Below are 15,782 nucleotides of genomic sequence, written 5' to 3' on the forward strand. Positions count from 1 at the left end.
GAGGCATACCCAGACAAAAAGGCCAGACACGACAGCTTCAGGGGCTGAAATTAATCTTGCTTAATGCCATGCTAATTTTGCACAAAGATAACAAAGCATCCAATCTTGAGAGTGGGCACTGGGTGCTCTGCAAAAAGAAAAAATGCCTTTTGTGCCTTATGGGGTATGTGGACCTGTCCTATGTAAAGTAATACAAAAATATGACAGAGGAACTAGCCCTGAGTCTCAACACCTCCCATATCTGAAGTGGGCTTTTTCTGGAATGAAGGCCAGCACAAGGCTGACAGAACAACACTTCATAAAAGAGGGGGATGGAGTTTCAAAACCAAAGATGCCAAGTCACCTTTTACTGGTTCTTTTAAGATGACTTTATATCTTTGTTTCAAGGATCTCAGAGAACTTCACAAAGTGTAAGACTGCATCAGAGCACTAACAGAAGCTGCCAGACTCACTTCAGAAGAACTATGAAAAGAGGGAGAAATTTCCAAAGGCTCTAATTGCATTTAGGCACTTCATTCCTGTTCAAAAGCCAAGGGGGGTGACTGCTGACTTCCAAATTTACTGTTTTTACTAGAAAGTTTTATTCAGATCTTCTTGAAACAGCCTTGTCATTTCTAAACTGGAAAGCATACTTCTGCTTAGTGCCAGTTGAACCTTGGCCACACTTCTCCTTTGTAGAAGCAAACTTTCTGAAATTAGGGTAGTCTCTGTCTAGACTAGTACTTGGATGCTAAAATTTAAGGGCCTGCCTGTATTGTAGCAATTGCATTGCAGGGAGCAATGAACAAATCTCCTGATGAAGTTGAAACATGGGTTAGAGTTCAGAAGAGGCAGAATCTCATTTTAACTCTTTTGCTACATGTCTACAGTTCCCTTGGGCATTAATTGTATCACCAGGAGCTTATCTTCGTGGTGTAACTTATCTTTATCCTACTGTGTGCGTGGACATGTGAAGAGAAGGGGAAAGCTCCATAGGAAGCAGGAAGTGAAGTAGATGCTGCACAGCTCAGAAATGAGGTAGGGGATTTGAACAGTTTGCTCTACTTACCTAGTTTGGAATTTGGTCAGGACATTGAGGCTACCACTCCCACACCGTCCCTGAGATAGCTGTTTGGAAAATGCCAATGTTTAGGGTAACATTTTTCACCTGGAAGATACAGAGAATGCAAGGTACTTTCCTTCTAATGTAGAAGTGTTCCATGCTTTCCTCTGAATAAATTAGGTCTTCACTTTCCATCAGATCAACAAAAATTTTTCTTCTTTTTAAAAAAAGTCAAATGTTTATTTCTCATCACAAACGTTGATTTTTGAACTCAAAGAATAATCTTTCTCATATCCTGAATTTAATTTAACCCTCTCAGTAGGACTGGGCTTTCCTCTTCAGTAACCACAGGAGATGTTGTTCTCCATTGGCCAGAGTTGAAACTAATAGCCATGGCATGTTTTCTTATCTTTTATCTCTGGGGTTAGATCGCTGCTGTCAGCTTCTCCCTTGTTATCTGGCTGCTGCTACTGCTCACTCAGTTGTGCAGGGATGTCAGTTCCATTAATAACCTGAGCACCGTGCAAACAGATAGTGGAAAACAGGTGAAGGGAGAGGAAATTGTATTTAACCCTGATCTCACAGCTGTCATTTTTCAGACGCCGCCACGACTCCATAAGGCCAGAATGGGTGCGTGACATCAAAACACTTGTGACAAATCTCATGCTTGAAATAGGAGGGAGACAGATGGATGGACACACCTGCAGACGCTCAGGGACTGGGGTGAAACTGAAGCTTTTGAGGCAGAAATGCAACATGAAAGCTTTGGTATGCTAAAAGACAGATTAATTGTTCCAAAGGGCAGGAAGTCCTCCACCACCCCTGGAAGTCTCAGAGGGTTTCAGCTTTAATTTTCGTTATCTTTGTTGTTTTACCAAGTAAAACTACCTTCTGTAGAGGAACAGTAACAAAGACATTATAGTCCCCCAGCTCAACAGTAACAGATACTGAGGTATGGGAGACCCATTCTCTGTATGGAGGAGGAGTCTACAAGGACATGCTCAGGTATCTACTTGGTATTCCCTCTTTATTTCCAACAAATGTGCATTTCCCGTCTGTGGTGTACTCCATGTCCTGTATATGCCTGCCTGAGCCACTGAGAGGAAAGCTGCCTGCTCGCTGCAAGTGGGCAGGAAGCGCAGCAAGGCAGGGCTGTGCACTGGGGCTGTGGCATGGACCCTCAGCCTCGGCACCGAGCTGTCCAGGACCAGGAGCCTTAGCAGCACTTCAACTTCCTCAGGTATTGTACTAGTCACAGAGGTCTGAAGCAAGGTTGTGAAATGTTTAAATGGCTTCAGGTACTGGTATTGCTGGAGTTTACTTTTAGAGGAGCTGTACCACAAGGGTGTCATCAGACTCAGGAATTTGCTCCTTTAGTGGCCTTTCAGAAGCCAGGACTCTGTGCCTAAGAATACAGGCTTCCTCAGCTGCCCTCTGTGAGGGAGCAGTGAGGTGTCTTGTGCTCAGTTTTCTGGGTAAGTGATGAGTTCTATCTATGTGAAAATAAATACGTATATATAAGTTATTTACAAATAAAAATATGTAAAGATTTGGAACAGAGAGGGATTTGGTCTTGAGTAGAAAGTAGAGCATTTCCTGCATATGGTTTCTCTATATTCTGCAGCCTACGTTTTTGTCTGTGTATGCATCTGCTTTCGCCCCATGTATTATAAGGCATGGACAACTGATAGTGACATGCTTACTGGTACACTGCTGGTCAGGGTCCCTGTTCAAGCAAAAGGAATTTCTCCCCAGTGAGAAAACCTGCAAGTCCTGAGCCGAGTAATGCTGGTGTTTAGGTCCTCAGTCCCTATTTCAGTTTTAGAGTAGCATAAGAACGAGTCTCTGCCATGTCTGGTCTCAGCTGTATCTAGACTGGGTCTGATGTTCATTTGTGGCTAGAAATGAAAAGAGAATTTTTCACATTCTGTTCATCAAAAAAAGAACGAAGTTGCTCTGCAACCTTTGCTTAAGCAAAGGTAACCTTGAAAATGTTAAATGAATATAAACTGATGCAAGCAGAGGCTAAGGTCAGAAGTTGTCCCTCTCTGGAACAGGTTATTCAGAGTTTTGCATAAAACTGCCAAAAGAAACGCTGTGGTAACTCATATCCCATACAGCTGTGATGGGGAGAGAGCTTCCTTGCCCTTTCCTGGTCCCTGAGATCTGCCCGTTTCACAGAGTGTTATAGCATTCAGTGCTGGAGATCTCTTCAGCACACCAGGCTTTTTGGGTCCTTGGGGACTTTTATTTTGTCAGCGCAGTGGTTTTTGTTAAACCTGCTGTTTTTCCAGAGTTAAAACAAAAACAGCAGAAAAGATTTTGCAGCAAGGTGGGTGTGTTTCCAGCAAGAGGTGGCATGACAGTGGGAGTACGGGTCGACTGATGAGGAGCTCTGGCAGTGAGCAGTGAAATAAGTCCAGAAAGGAGTTTCTACAAAAAAAGTGACATAATAATTTCTGCAGCTCACTAACATGCCAAAGGCTGGTGAAAGGTGAATTTTTCTTTGTGTTGTTGCAAATCCTTAGGATTCTGGTGCGAAATTTGTTGGGTAAGGATATCTAATGTAATTGCAAAAGATAGATAAAGAGAATTTTGAGTTGTGGGTTTGATTTTTTTTTTGGTTGTTTGGGGATTTTTTTTGGTTTTGGTTTTTTGTTTTAAGAGGCAATTGGAAAACATAGAGCATTGCCTGAAAAAAAAGGCATGAGGAATTACAGTCTTCTAAAGTGCTAAGGATGTGTCTAAGCTTAACTCAGCTGCATAAGCTATTAGAGTCTTGTCAAAGGCAGCTTAGCAGCATATACCATGGGGCATATATATACCAGCACGATACTAATGATGTTCTGTGCCTTCAGACCACAACACTTGCTTCCAAACTCGTTTGGAAGCTTGTTTGAAGGGTAGCTGGAGGAGCTCCTAGCTGTCCTCACACCCCCTGGTGTAGTTATGCCCTAAGAGATCCACAAGTGTGTAAAGTGGAATCCAGTGCAGAAATCCCCATGCTGGAGTGGACCTGTCACAGCTGGCATGGCGACGTGATGCCATAGCTGGACCTAGCTCAGGCTGAGTCCATTTGAATACGTGTGCACCATCCTTTCTTCTGGTCCGCAGGCATGATCCCATCTTCACTGAGAACCCAGAGGCCCTTAAAACTGACTGAGGAGCTTTGGGCAGTGATGGTTAGATGTTAAATACTTATCTTTTTCCAGGTACTCAGTTGTGTTGGTCTGCTGTATAAGTGCATTTATGTATCGTACAATCACAGAGGAAGGTATTTGCTGTGTGCCATGAAGAAATGTATTTAATTTACAGAGCTGTCGTTCTGCTCATGAAAGACAGCATTTATGTCTGTCATATATAATATTCTGTGTACAAAATAATGGAATTGTGGTAACTGTCATGCAGCAATTACAAATGGAAAATGGAATTAAAATAAAATGGACAAAGGAATTCTTTTCTTTAGCAAAATTAAAGTGTTGCTGGCAGCAGAACGAGTTTGGAAACAAGCTGGTAGGAGAAAATTTGAGTAGGTCTATTATTTATATTGCTGCATTGAACTAAGGAGTTACGCTTGTGAAAATATCACAGTGAATTTATATTTTTATATAAGTAAGACTGTTCCAGATTTTCTGTGATTTAGTTCAGTCATATTGCTAAAAAGAAATTAATGCAGGATTAGTTTAAACTGAAAAATTAATTCCAGTGAAATTACCATCACAGTGCTTGAATGGATGATTGAGTCTTTGTCTTCCAGAGAGCCAGAAGCAAAAGAGATTTGAGACAGGAAAAAGTGGCACTAATGTACATTGTTGCTTTTTCTGACTCTTCTGTGCATGGCAGTCCTACTAAACCTTTAGGTAGTTGCAACTTTATGGTTAATAATAATAATATTGTCTTGATAACTAGTGGATATTGAGACTGAATATATAATCTCAACTAACAGTTTGCTTAGAAAGTTTTTTGTCCCTTTTCCCCTCTTTTTCCTAGGAAGGTAATGTGTGGTATGGTCCCTTTATAAGTTTACTAGGTAATATTTTCTTGTCAGGAAGTTTTCTTTGAATGAGGCTTTGATTTCAAAAGATGATTCAAAGGAAAGGGTAAACTATTGTAACACCTAATCCCTTTGCTGTTCTTTCTCCACTTTCCCACATTATATGTTCCCAGCACCTGTCTTGTGCTAGTTCCAGCACTCACGGGGTCTCTCCATGTAGTGAGTGATTCAGCTCACTGATCTGGCAGAAAATTAGCTGGGGAAAAACTTGGATAGATTTCTGCTATGTTAGTAAGCTAAGCAATCTCCCAGAAAGATGTGGCAAGGAGCTGAGGCAGCTCATAGAGGCTGTGGGTGCAGGCAGCACGGGCAGAAGTAGGGACAGAGGTGGAAGGAGCAAGGGAGACGAGCGGGGACTGGGACATTTTTTTTTTCATTTGGCAGCACAAAGCTGTTAAATGGACTCAGCTACTTTTGAAACCACAGTGTGTCTTTAACTGAAAACAATTTTATGTGTACTTCATGGGTGTGATTATTCACATAAGTCACTTGATTTTTGTTGTTTTTTTTTTACCCCTGGGCTCAAGCTATTACAAGAATGGAGCAATAGCTGTATTTTCCATCTTCATAATTGATTAATGTAGAACATTCAAAACAATTATTGAAATATGGAGGGGAGGGTTATGGTGCAGTGGGAGGTGGGGGTATATGAAATATTATTAAATGAAACACTAGCTCTGAAAAATCTTGAAAAGTCTACACAGTTTGTATTGTTGTGATATACAAATATAAAAAGAAAGTTAAAGCCAAAGTTTAAAAATAAATAGTTCGATGATTAGTTATATTCTCGAGTACGGATTATAGCCAGTTCACTTCAGATCAAGTACTCTTAAAAATTATCAATTCAGGCCACATGATCACATTTGAGTTGCCATTTCACTTCTGATTGCAGTTAATGATGGGCAAATCCCTGACATTTCATGTGGCCCCTGCACAGGAAATAAAATACATCATTAAGGTGGGCCCAGTCCATCTCCCACTCAAGTTGAGGGGTCACTTCCTACTGACATCTGTAGGACTGCACTTTAGCCCTGTGATGGAACTTTTCTGTGTTTTGCCAAGATCCATCACTCTATTTTCCTAGTTTTTCTATATGTGAAACCTAAATAGATGCAGTGATATTTATGCAGCAATTTTACCAGATGGCTCTTGAATCATCTGCTTTCAATGAAAAATGAAAAGACCAGACACGTACATAAAGGCTGAATTAATCTTTGTAATTAAATGGAACATTACTTTGCTGTGAATGATTTTAGCTTTCAGACTGTATTTCATGCTAATTTTTCAGTTAACTGTAATTGTATTAATTTTTTGTATTTTTAGAAGCTTTAAAATGATCTTCACAAAGTTAGTGTGAGTCAAGTTGATATACAGAAGATCTGTGTCAGACTCATAAAACTTTGTCAGGGGTGAGATACATGTTTTGGTTTGGGTTTTTTTTTTTTACAGTAAGTACAATATGTCACTACTTGGTGTTGCTAGCAGGCCTACAAAATTCCCATATCATGCTCTGATGGGCAAAAAAGGCTCTCAGAAGGCTCACATACCACGTTTGGTTGCCAAGTGAGAATTTGACTAGACTGGAAACTGGGATGCTTTGTAGCATTGAAACACATGTGTGCAGTCCCATATCGGCAAGTTGTTAAGTCAAGAGTGAAAGGTCGTTTATTATTTTGTCTCTGTAGTAAACTGACTTGCAATGCTTTTATCATGACAGAAAGACACACTGATGATAAAATCCTGGCTGTGTTGATGTCAGTGGGGAAAATTCCTTGTGTAATCAGTGGCAGAGGGAGCAGTCCCACTCTGGGTCCTCTGCCTCGGAGCCTGCTCTCTGGCTGCTGCGATAGAAAACAGTTACCGTGACTTACTCTAAAGCATGCTGCTGCTCTGCATCACCCCCTGCAAGAGCCTCTGCTTTCAATGGCAGGATTGGAAGCCTGAGGAGATGAGTTTTCTTAATTTACCTGACAGCCTAAGGTAGGCTGAGTACTTAACAATAGCTGGGGGAAATACCCCATTGCCCCTTTTCTTCCTGTACACATGGTTATTTAATATGCAAATTAGAGATAGGAATTAAATGAGCCTTTAAACCATAAAAGTTGTGCATGGTGCGTTTACAGCAGATTCATGTGCAATTACCACATGGTTGGTTCCTTTACATTTGTCGCATTTCATTTGCTTTCCCTGGGTGTGTGTGCATGCCTCCTGGAAAGCTGGTCTCTTAAACATACTTTTAATCTAATCAAGGGGAAAATACTGACTTCATTATCAAAGAGCAAGCCAGTCATAGAAGAGTTTTCCACATTCTTGTGCTGTATGAATAAGGAGTCTTTGAACTGCTGTTAAATATTACTCAAGTGAACAGAAAAGATAGCCAAGGAAGCAAGAGACTTCCAACATGCAAATTTAGAAACCTGCTCTTAATACATTGCTTTCTAACTTGTCTGTTGTGTAAATAAATTGGGCTGTGTGCTGGGCTCAGCTGAATGGGCTTGGACCTGACGCAAAGGCCCTGGGAGGAATCCCAGTTGAAGGGATTCCCAAGGACTTCAGAGGGCTTCCTGTGTCCTCTCACAGGCTTTGCTTTGGCTATGGGAAACAGTCCCTTCCACCAGGAGCCACATGTCCTTCACTGTTGGCATCAGGGAACTTATTGGTGTGCCACAGCCTTCTGGCCTGCCACCCATGCTTCCTGCCCTAAGTGTCTGCATGGGCTATAAGGGCCTGGACCTCATCCCAGGCTGGAGTCGGGATGTTGGGGGCAGCCCTTCAAAAAGAGAGAAGCACTTTGTCCTTCAGATCAAGCAAGCTTATTCCTCTGTTCCTCCCACAGCAGTATGTTCTACACAATGGAGATAAGGTAGCCCTGGGCCACTAGCTTGGTAGGACCTCAGGGCAGCATGGCACATCTCTAAATTTTTGGCCACATCATACATACCATTAGGACCACTTTGAGACACATTCCCACTTTGGGAGAAGCTGTATAGTGAGAAGTGGATTGCACATGACGGCCTTGTACCAGTTTGCTCTCCATCAGTTCTTGCTCTAGAAGTTTTGAAAAAGGTTCCTAAAGCATGTTGTTCATTTGTGATTTTAGATGATCCAGAAGCTTTGTAATGACGTTTAAGCATGTACCTACGTTTTCTAATAACAAACTAACTTGGTGGTGTAGTAACAAAGTGTGTACTTTTCTGAATCTCTTATCCTACATGACTGGTGGAACATCATTGCTCTCTACAATTACCTGAAAGGAGGTTGCAGAGAGGTGGGTGTTGGCCTCTTCTCCCAAGTGATGAGTGACAGGACAAGAGGAAATGGCTTCAGGTTGCACCAGGGGAGGTTCAGACTGGATACTAGGAAAAATTTCTTTACGGAGAGAGTGGTGAGACACTGGAATAAACTGCCCAGGGAAGTGGTGGAGTCACCCTCCCTGGACATGTTCAAGGAATGTGTGGATGAGGTATTGTGGGACATGGTTTAATGGGCATGGTGGTGGTTTTTTGGTTGATGATTGGACTTGATGATCTTACAGGTCTTTTCCAACCTTAGTGATTCTGTGATTCTGTGATTTAAGAAGGCATTGGAATTGCAGTGGTAGTAAGGTCTACCTTAGAGTTTAGTCATTACAGAGTATATAGTTGTCTGTGTGTCTTGCTCAGACTTCTAAAGCACATATATTGTGGCAAAAACTTCTAAGTAACAAATGCAATAAAAATAACATTTTTCCCTTGTGTATATATATATATAACTTACAAAATAGAGACAGCTTTAGCTATTGATAAAACATCGAAGTACTAGGAGCAGCATTACCTTTTGGGTTTACTTTCAAAAAACTCTTTGAGACAAACTGTGTTATTTACTAGGGTTTTATACAGGCTTTATAACAAAATATCTCAGTAGTGCCTGACCATTTTCCCCTGGTACATGGAAATCTTATGCTCACAACATCAATTGTCAAAGAAACAAAGCAAGAGTATGTGTGACCTGACAAGTGAGCCCAGCTCTCCTGAGGTAGTCTGTTGGGAGAACTCTTCCCATCTTCCTTTTCTAATGCAGCAGGGCCATGACAAGACTAAAAGATTTAAGTGTCACTAAAATTTAAAATTATTGTTAAATATTAATTACATGATTAACTATGACATTATAAGATTATATATGATATTTAGATCAACTATTAAGGAGACTGGAGAAATCATCCTCACCTTTGGAGATGTTTGGTTAAGGAACGGGATCTGAAAGGGCCAAAACCTAGCAGTTCCAAGCTGCTGCTCTCAGTGGGCTGCTGTGGAAGAAGAGACCAAGATGGATGTAGCAGATACGTGTTTCAATGAGGGTGGTGAAACACTGGAATAGGTTGCCTGGAGAGGTGGTAGATGCCCCATCCCTGGAAACATTCAAGGTCAGGTTGGACAGGGCTCAGAGCAACCTGATCTAGTTGGAAATGTCCCTGTTTATTGCAGGGGGGTGGACTAGATGACCTTTAAAGGTCCCTTCCAGCCCAAACTATTCTATGATTCTATATTCCATGAAGACCCCAAAATGTCCATGCAGTGAAGTGGAGATGGACATATTGTGGTCACAACCAGACAACTGGCACCATGGGTTTGAGGGCAGGGCCAATCTCTGCTTCTTTCAACAATGAAGTGCTCCAGATCTAGGCTGGCTTCATAGTTGTCTGCATATACAGACAACAAGGTGTGAATGTATTAGCTTTTATTTTGAAGGCAGTCTAGAAATGGAGTGTTTTTAAAGGATATAATATAGCTCAAAGCCAAAACTGTTCTTTTATGTGCCAAAACATGATCAACAATTTTTGATCGACATTGTACTGAATAAATCATTGGTGAAATGACAGTATACTGACACAGTTAATCCTTACTTTTTCTTTAAAAGCCACTGTTGATTTCTTGCAAGTTGCACTATAGATTGTTTTTAAAGGGTTTACTGTTCATCATATAAATTAGCTTTTAAATTAAATCACTTTAATCAAAATGTTAAGGGGCTCAGTTAAGTAGATTCAACACAGAGACTACTGTAAATGATTCAGATGGGTACCCTGGAACACATGCAGAACATTCGAGATTCACTGAACTTGTTTAAGCAGCTGACTTACTTAGTAAAAACTAAAACTGATGAGTTTTGTACTTTGCTTTCTCAAGACTAGTAAAAGAACTAGGATTGAAACATTTAAAATGGAAAATGGAAATTTTCCAGTTCCTTGCAAAGTTCAGTCAGCTGGACCTGACAACACCACCAGGAAAAAAAATAGATGCTCTTCATTATATACAAACTTGCAGATGAATTGTGCTTTCCCTGCCCCCTTCCTGCTGCTTTTTATCCCCCCCCAGGCATTTAAAATATCTTGAAAGGCTGCTCTACCTTCTGGAAAACTGAGAAAACATTCTGTTGAGAGTTAATTTGGCTCATTTCATAGTTCCTGTTCAGCATTTGTCTTCCATTGTTTTTTTCTATCACTGGGGATATTTGCATGACAATGGGATCTTTCTTGCTTAAGAGTTCATCTGCTCCTGCTGCTAATTTCCTACCTGAAGTTGTAATCTTCTGTTTGTGACATCTTAATTATCTCAAGCGCAATTAATTGTGATGTCACAAATGGAGGATTATGACTTTGGGTTGGAAATGAGATTGAGAAATTGAAGGAGTTTGAAGAAGCAAAGAGCCCTTTCTTCTTGAAAAATAAAAGAGGAGACAAAATAATTTTGGTTAAACGCAGGCAGTCCTGCACGAGCTTCCTTCTTACAGTCATGGAACAGACGTTTCTAATTCTTGCTGTCATAGGAGGCCCTGTTGTATTGAGACACTGCGGAGGGGAAGAAGGGGGCAAGGATTTCATTGTAGAGGAAGGGGAATCTTCCCCTGAACAGCCACCCCGTGCTGCAAGAGGGAAGTAGAAGTCGGTGGGCCCCCAGAGAGGTCTGGGCTCTGCTCGAAGAGAGCAGAATGCAGGGTTGATGTGACTGCAGGTGGTTAAAGGCCAATCCATTTATTGCATTTCATATCTTGCAATATTCATTTGGGTTTAGACATTTGAGTTTGAAGAACAAATTTCCAGAAGAGCATTTTTTGAGGGGTGGGAGGAATTCCAAAGACTTAAGGAAAAATTACGTTCAGCATCCCAAAAACACACAAAATGCTACCCTAGTCCATCATGGCTTTAATTTATTCTATGGACTTGTCATATTTCACTTCTTGGTATCTCACCTTATCCTTTTGTATCCTGCTTTTCTTCTGGAAACACGTTTCCACAGATATTCTGGGTGGCTGAGTGGCCTGCTGATGTTTTTGTGAGGACATTACTAAGGCTGTTTATATATCTAGTCCATGATTTACAAATTGGGAATACTCATCTACAGCTGCTATCACTTCACACCAGAGTGATTACACAGATTGTGCATAAACGCTGGGACCAAGTCATGACTGAAAGAGGAAAAAAACCCAAAGTTAATGAAAAGTGAAGTGTCTTATTTTAACACCTTTATTGATGTTACGGAAAGGACAAAGACTGCAAAGTAGAGGGATCAAAGTGGAGAATGAAACAAAGATTAGCTATTTGGTTTTAGGAAAGTACAGTGTCCTTCAGCAAAATGTTCACCCATCCTCAGGTGTAAATGGAAGTGACCCTCAGCGGAAATAGGCCCGTCTGCACTTGCTGGGACCCAGGTTCATCTGTATCTGTGCATGGAATCTATTTTAACAGTTGGATGTATACCAGCTACTGCACCATAGCAAAACGGGCCATTTCCTGTTGTCTTTTGGAAAACGTTGTAAAAACATGCATTTGACCATCTGACTAACACAAAAAATGGTAGGGAAAATCATCTGTTAAGATTTTGCACTAAAACAGAGACCCACTGTGAAAATCTGAGAACAGAACCTGTACCCACCACATTGTGATGCGAAGCTCATCTGTGGCACCAAGTTTACCTTGTAGGCAAGTTGGTTTGAAGTTAAATTAGGATGCCTTCAGGGAGGCATAATAATACAAAGTGGAAATAAAATGGGAAAAAAGCGCCACATGCTGAGAAATGGTTATATCTGCCAACATTTTTTTTCTTTTTTTTCTTTTTCAAAGGCAAAAGCAGTTATGGCAAAAGTGGGTTACCCTCAGTTTATAATGAATGACACATATGTTAATGAAGACATCAAAACAGTAAGTGTCAGACTTGCAGCTTTCTTCTTTTACATATTGCAGCCATTCTTTGCTGTTTCTCTGCTGTCTAAAATCAAAGCTCTTCTGTTGTTTGGCATGCATCTGGAGTTCTGCTTGCCTGGTTATTTTCAGACGTTGAATTAAGTATGCTAGCTCTCATGTCTAAATTGTCAATGCTGGTGTGTCTAAGTGAGATGACCACGAGGCCTGCTGGGAGTAACATGTGCTTGGATACAAAGAACCTTCCTGCTATTAAGCATTTTAAAAGTTAAACATACACTGGCATAAATTTTGCATTTACTTATAAAAATAAAACAAAATAAAACCCCCATTTCTCCTCAAAGTAACGGTCTTCAAAAATATTAATGCATTTTTCTCAGAATATCACAATTTATCGTGCCCTATAAAGGCTCTCCCCACCTATTCAGGCTATGAATTTATTTATGCTTGTTGGTTTTAATCATGCCTAGGTGTCCTAACCAATGTATATGCCTACCATGCTGGCTTCTGGACAAGGAAAATGGGGGGGACACTCCTTCCTGACCAAGTATCTGTTCAGCCTAACTAAGACAGGAAGGCAGATGATGAAGATAATATATTCTACCATTTTTCAAAGGGGTAGCTGTGGCATGCATGTGATGAATTGCATTACTGAAATTCACAGGCAAAGTAGAATCACAAATTCAATTCTGAACTGGTAAAATGCAAGAGTGATAGACATCTTTGCCAGAGAACGTGAAAGAACACTAAAAAGAGGCATAATTTATTGAGAAAACTTTGAAGAACCAACTCTACAAGCCTAGTCCTTGTTCCTGGGAAGAGTAGGGTGAGATGGTGCTGTGAAGGCAGCATGTGACCAAATTACCACTTCACGTACGGAATTATTTGCCCAGATAAGTGGTAAAGTCTAGTGAAAAACACTTGTTAATCACGGTTGCAAAACCATAGTTTAAATCTGAAGTTTAACTTCCTCACAGGTTGTAGGATTGCTTGAAACTGGTGACAGGGATATCGTCTGGATTTATAAAATATTAACATCCCTTTTTCTAGCATGGTTAGTTGGGGGGGGTGCGCTATTCGATTTGGAGGCTTATGGAAACATGGAGCCCTAAGTCTGTAAGCATTTAATGTGAGAAACAGCAAGAAAACAGTGGCAGAACCCTCAGAGGGCACAGAGTACAAAGTATTTGTAATAAACTGCAAAACAAACTGAAAAAAGGGGCTTTGTTACATTTTTGAAAGTGGTTTTAAAATGCACTTTTAAAAATAAAAGTACATCTACTTCCTTATGGAAAAGAGGCTGTCTGGATAATAGCCTTCGAAACATGTAGTCTGCAGTTCATCATTGGGTACTTCTGATTTCTTCAGATGTTCTCTGCGCAGGGAAGGGCTTTTCCGATGTTCCAGTCCCTTGTGTAAATCTGTTCAGCCACTGTGTTTTAACTAAGCTCACAAAATATTTATTCTTCCTACCAAGTGTGAAAATTTTACTTGCTTTGATAAAGGATAAAAAAATTAGGTGATTATCTTGCTTAAAATAAAAGTTCTGATTGCTTTATGTCAGCTTTTGTTTCCTTGGACATGCTTTAAAAATGTGCTTTATCTATACAGCTGAAGTTTACAGAAAGTGACTATTTTGGCAATGTGTTGCAAACTCGCAAATATGCAGCCCAATCTGATTTCTACTGGCTTAGAAAAGAAGTTCCAAAAACAGAGTGAGTAGACAAAAGGCAAATTTACATAATCTTCTAAGAATATTTTAATTTATATTATTTATTTTATACAATTTATGTTTTGATAGAATTTTATACGAAGCAACATATTATGATACAAAAAGCCTATGGGCAAACCCCCCAGTTATTCAGAAAATCCTGTGGAAATTTTTTTTTGTTAAGTTCTAGGTATCTCTGTTCTGATGCACAGTAGTCATGCTTGCAGCTTAAACTTCATTTAATGAAAAAAGGGGTAATTGAATCTGAATTAAAAATGGATTATGTCTCTTGGTCGCAGTTAGAATTTGGAATGGTACAGCAGGGATTTATGAAATAAATTTTCTAAGAATGGAACCATTAGTAAGAGATAATGTTGTTATCAGTAGTAGCAATCAGCATGTTAGTTACCTGCTGTTGACAGCAACGATATGGAATAAAACGTAATTTAATTTACATGTTATTTTTATTTATTTATAAACAGGAGAGTGCAGACTGTGTCACATACTGTCATAAAATACATGAGAGAATCAGTCTCTTTTCTTACCGGTAGGGTAATCAAATCCTTAAAATGCAAATTAAAACCTAAACAGAACTTAATTAGTTTAATCATGCTACTTAAAAATGACTCTTTCTACACAAAGGCTTTGAAATCGGTGCTGCTGCTGAGCTCCTGTGGTGCTATTTCCTTAGGGCTCCAGAAATTCCTACTCAAACTGAACCATACCTTGTTTTGGGGGTGGCTCTCTGTTGTCTGTGAGGCAGGTAGAGGATGTCAGCAGGACAGGCACACGCTGTTCCTGGTTAGAGTGTTGTAATTTGGCCCCATATATTCAAGGGGTTGGTTATAGCTTAATTTTAATTGTGAATTTTACCTTCCCGTCACACCTTTCTCTGACATTGCAATGGATAATCCCAGTGGATTATTTTACGGGCTTTCCTGCAGCCCTGGATGCCAGGGCTAGATCACGACAGTATGTTCTCTTCAGACCAACAGCTTCCATGAGAGCAGTGAAGTAACACTTGCCTCTCCATAGCAATGGTGATCAGCAACCTCCTCCTCATGAACAGCATTGGGGCAGCACTAATACAGACCACATAGATTCTTGGAATGATGGGAAATCTCCCCTGTAAGGAAATTAATTGGCAGGTAATCCCTGACTGCACACCTCAAGGGCTGTAATCTGAAAACTGTTGCATGGGTATGCTTAAAAAATGAACATTTTACCCGATTGCCCACTACAAGATTGAACACTTTCTCATGCTTGTCTTTACCATCTTAATTCAAGGACTACTTAACAGCAGCCCCCTTATCACCTTTGTCATGCTTTCTTTGTCATCCCATGGGGCACATTGTGGCCTGGGGGATCCCAGTTTGATTTTCAGTCTCTTTCCTTTGTCAGCACAGCCATATGCTCTGCCTTCTGCAGGGCTGAGGGTATGGGGGTAACCCCCACCTGAGCCCTCAATCGTAATTATTCCTGCTGGGAGATTATTCTGTCTTTGCACCTGCTTTGTGACAGAAAAGGGATCTGAAAGTGATGTCACACTGTCCACTTTTGCTGTGTCTGCTGAGGGGTACCAAGGAATAGAGAGTCATTGCCACTGCCAGTATTTTTTTAAACATTTATTATAATAAACCAATAACTCCCACCCACCAGTCTGAGGCATGTCAAATCTGGCCTTAAAAATATCAGCACTTGCCACATTTTAACTATTGGACTCTACTGCTTTCTGATGCTTTTACTTCTCTTTTTTCTTTCTTCCTTTTCTTTTTCTGTTTTTGCATTTTTAGCTTTTATA

At 40.4% G+C, this 15,782-nt stretch overlaps 1 protein-coding gene across 1 annotated transcript in view; it reads left to right on the forward strand.

Annotated features, from left to right (window-relative positions):
- Positions 1–15,782, forward strand: part of PHEX (phosphate regulating endopeptidase X-linked) — a 109,568-nt gene that overhangs the window by 59,747 nt on the left and 34,039 nt on the right. The window contains exons 13-14 of the mRNA XM_059815667.1: positions 12,193–12,270; positions 13,882–13,985. Of these exons, the coding sequence (XP_059671650.1) occupies positions 12,193–12,270; positions 13,882–13,985 (182 nt within the window). The remainder of the gene's footprint in view (positions 1–12,192; positions 12,271–13,881; positions 13,986–15,782) is intronic.

Source organism: Gavia stellata, chromosome 1, assembly GCF_030936135.1.
Source record: "Gavia stellata isolate bGavSte3 chromosome 1, bGavSte3.hap2, whole genome shotgun sequence".
NCBI classification, from domain to species: domain Eukaryota; kingdom Metazoa; phylum Chordata; class Aves; order Gaviiformes; family Gaviidae; genus Gavia; species Gavia stellata.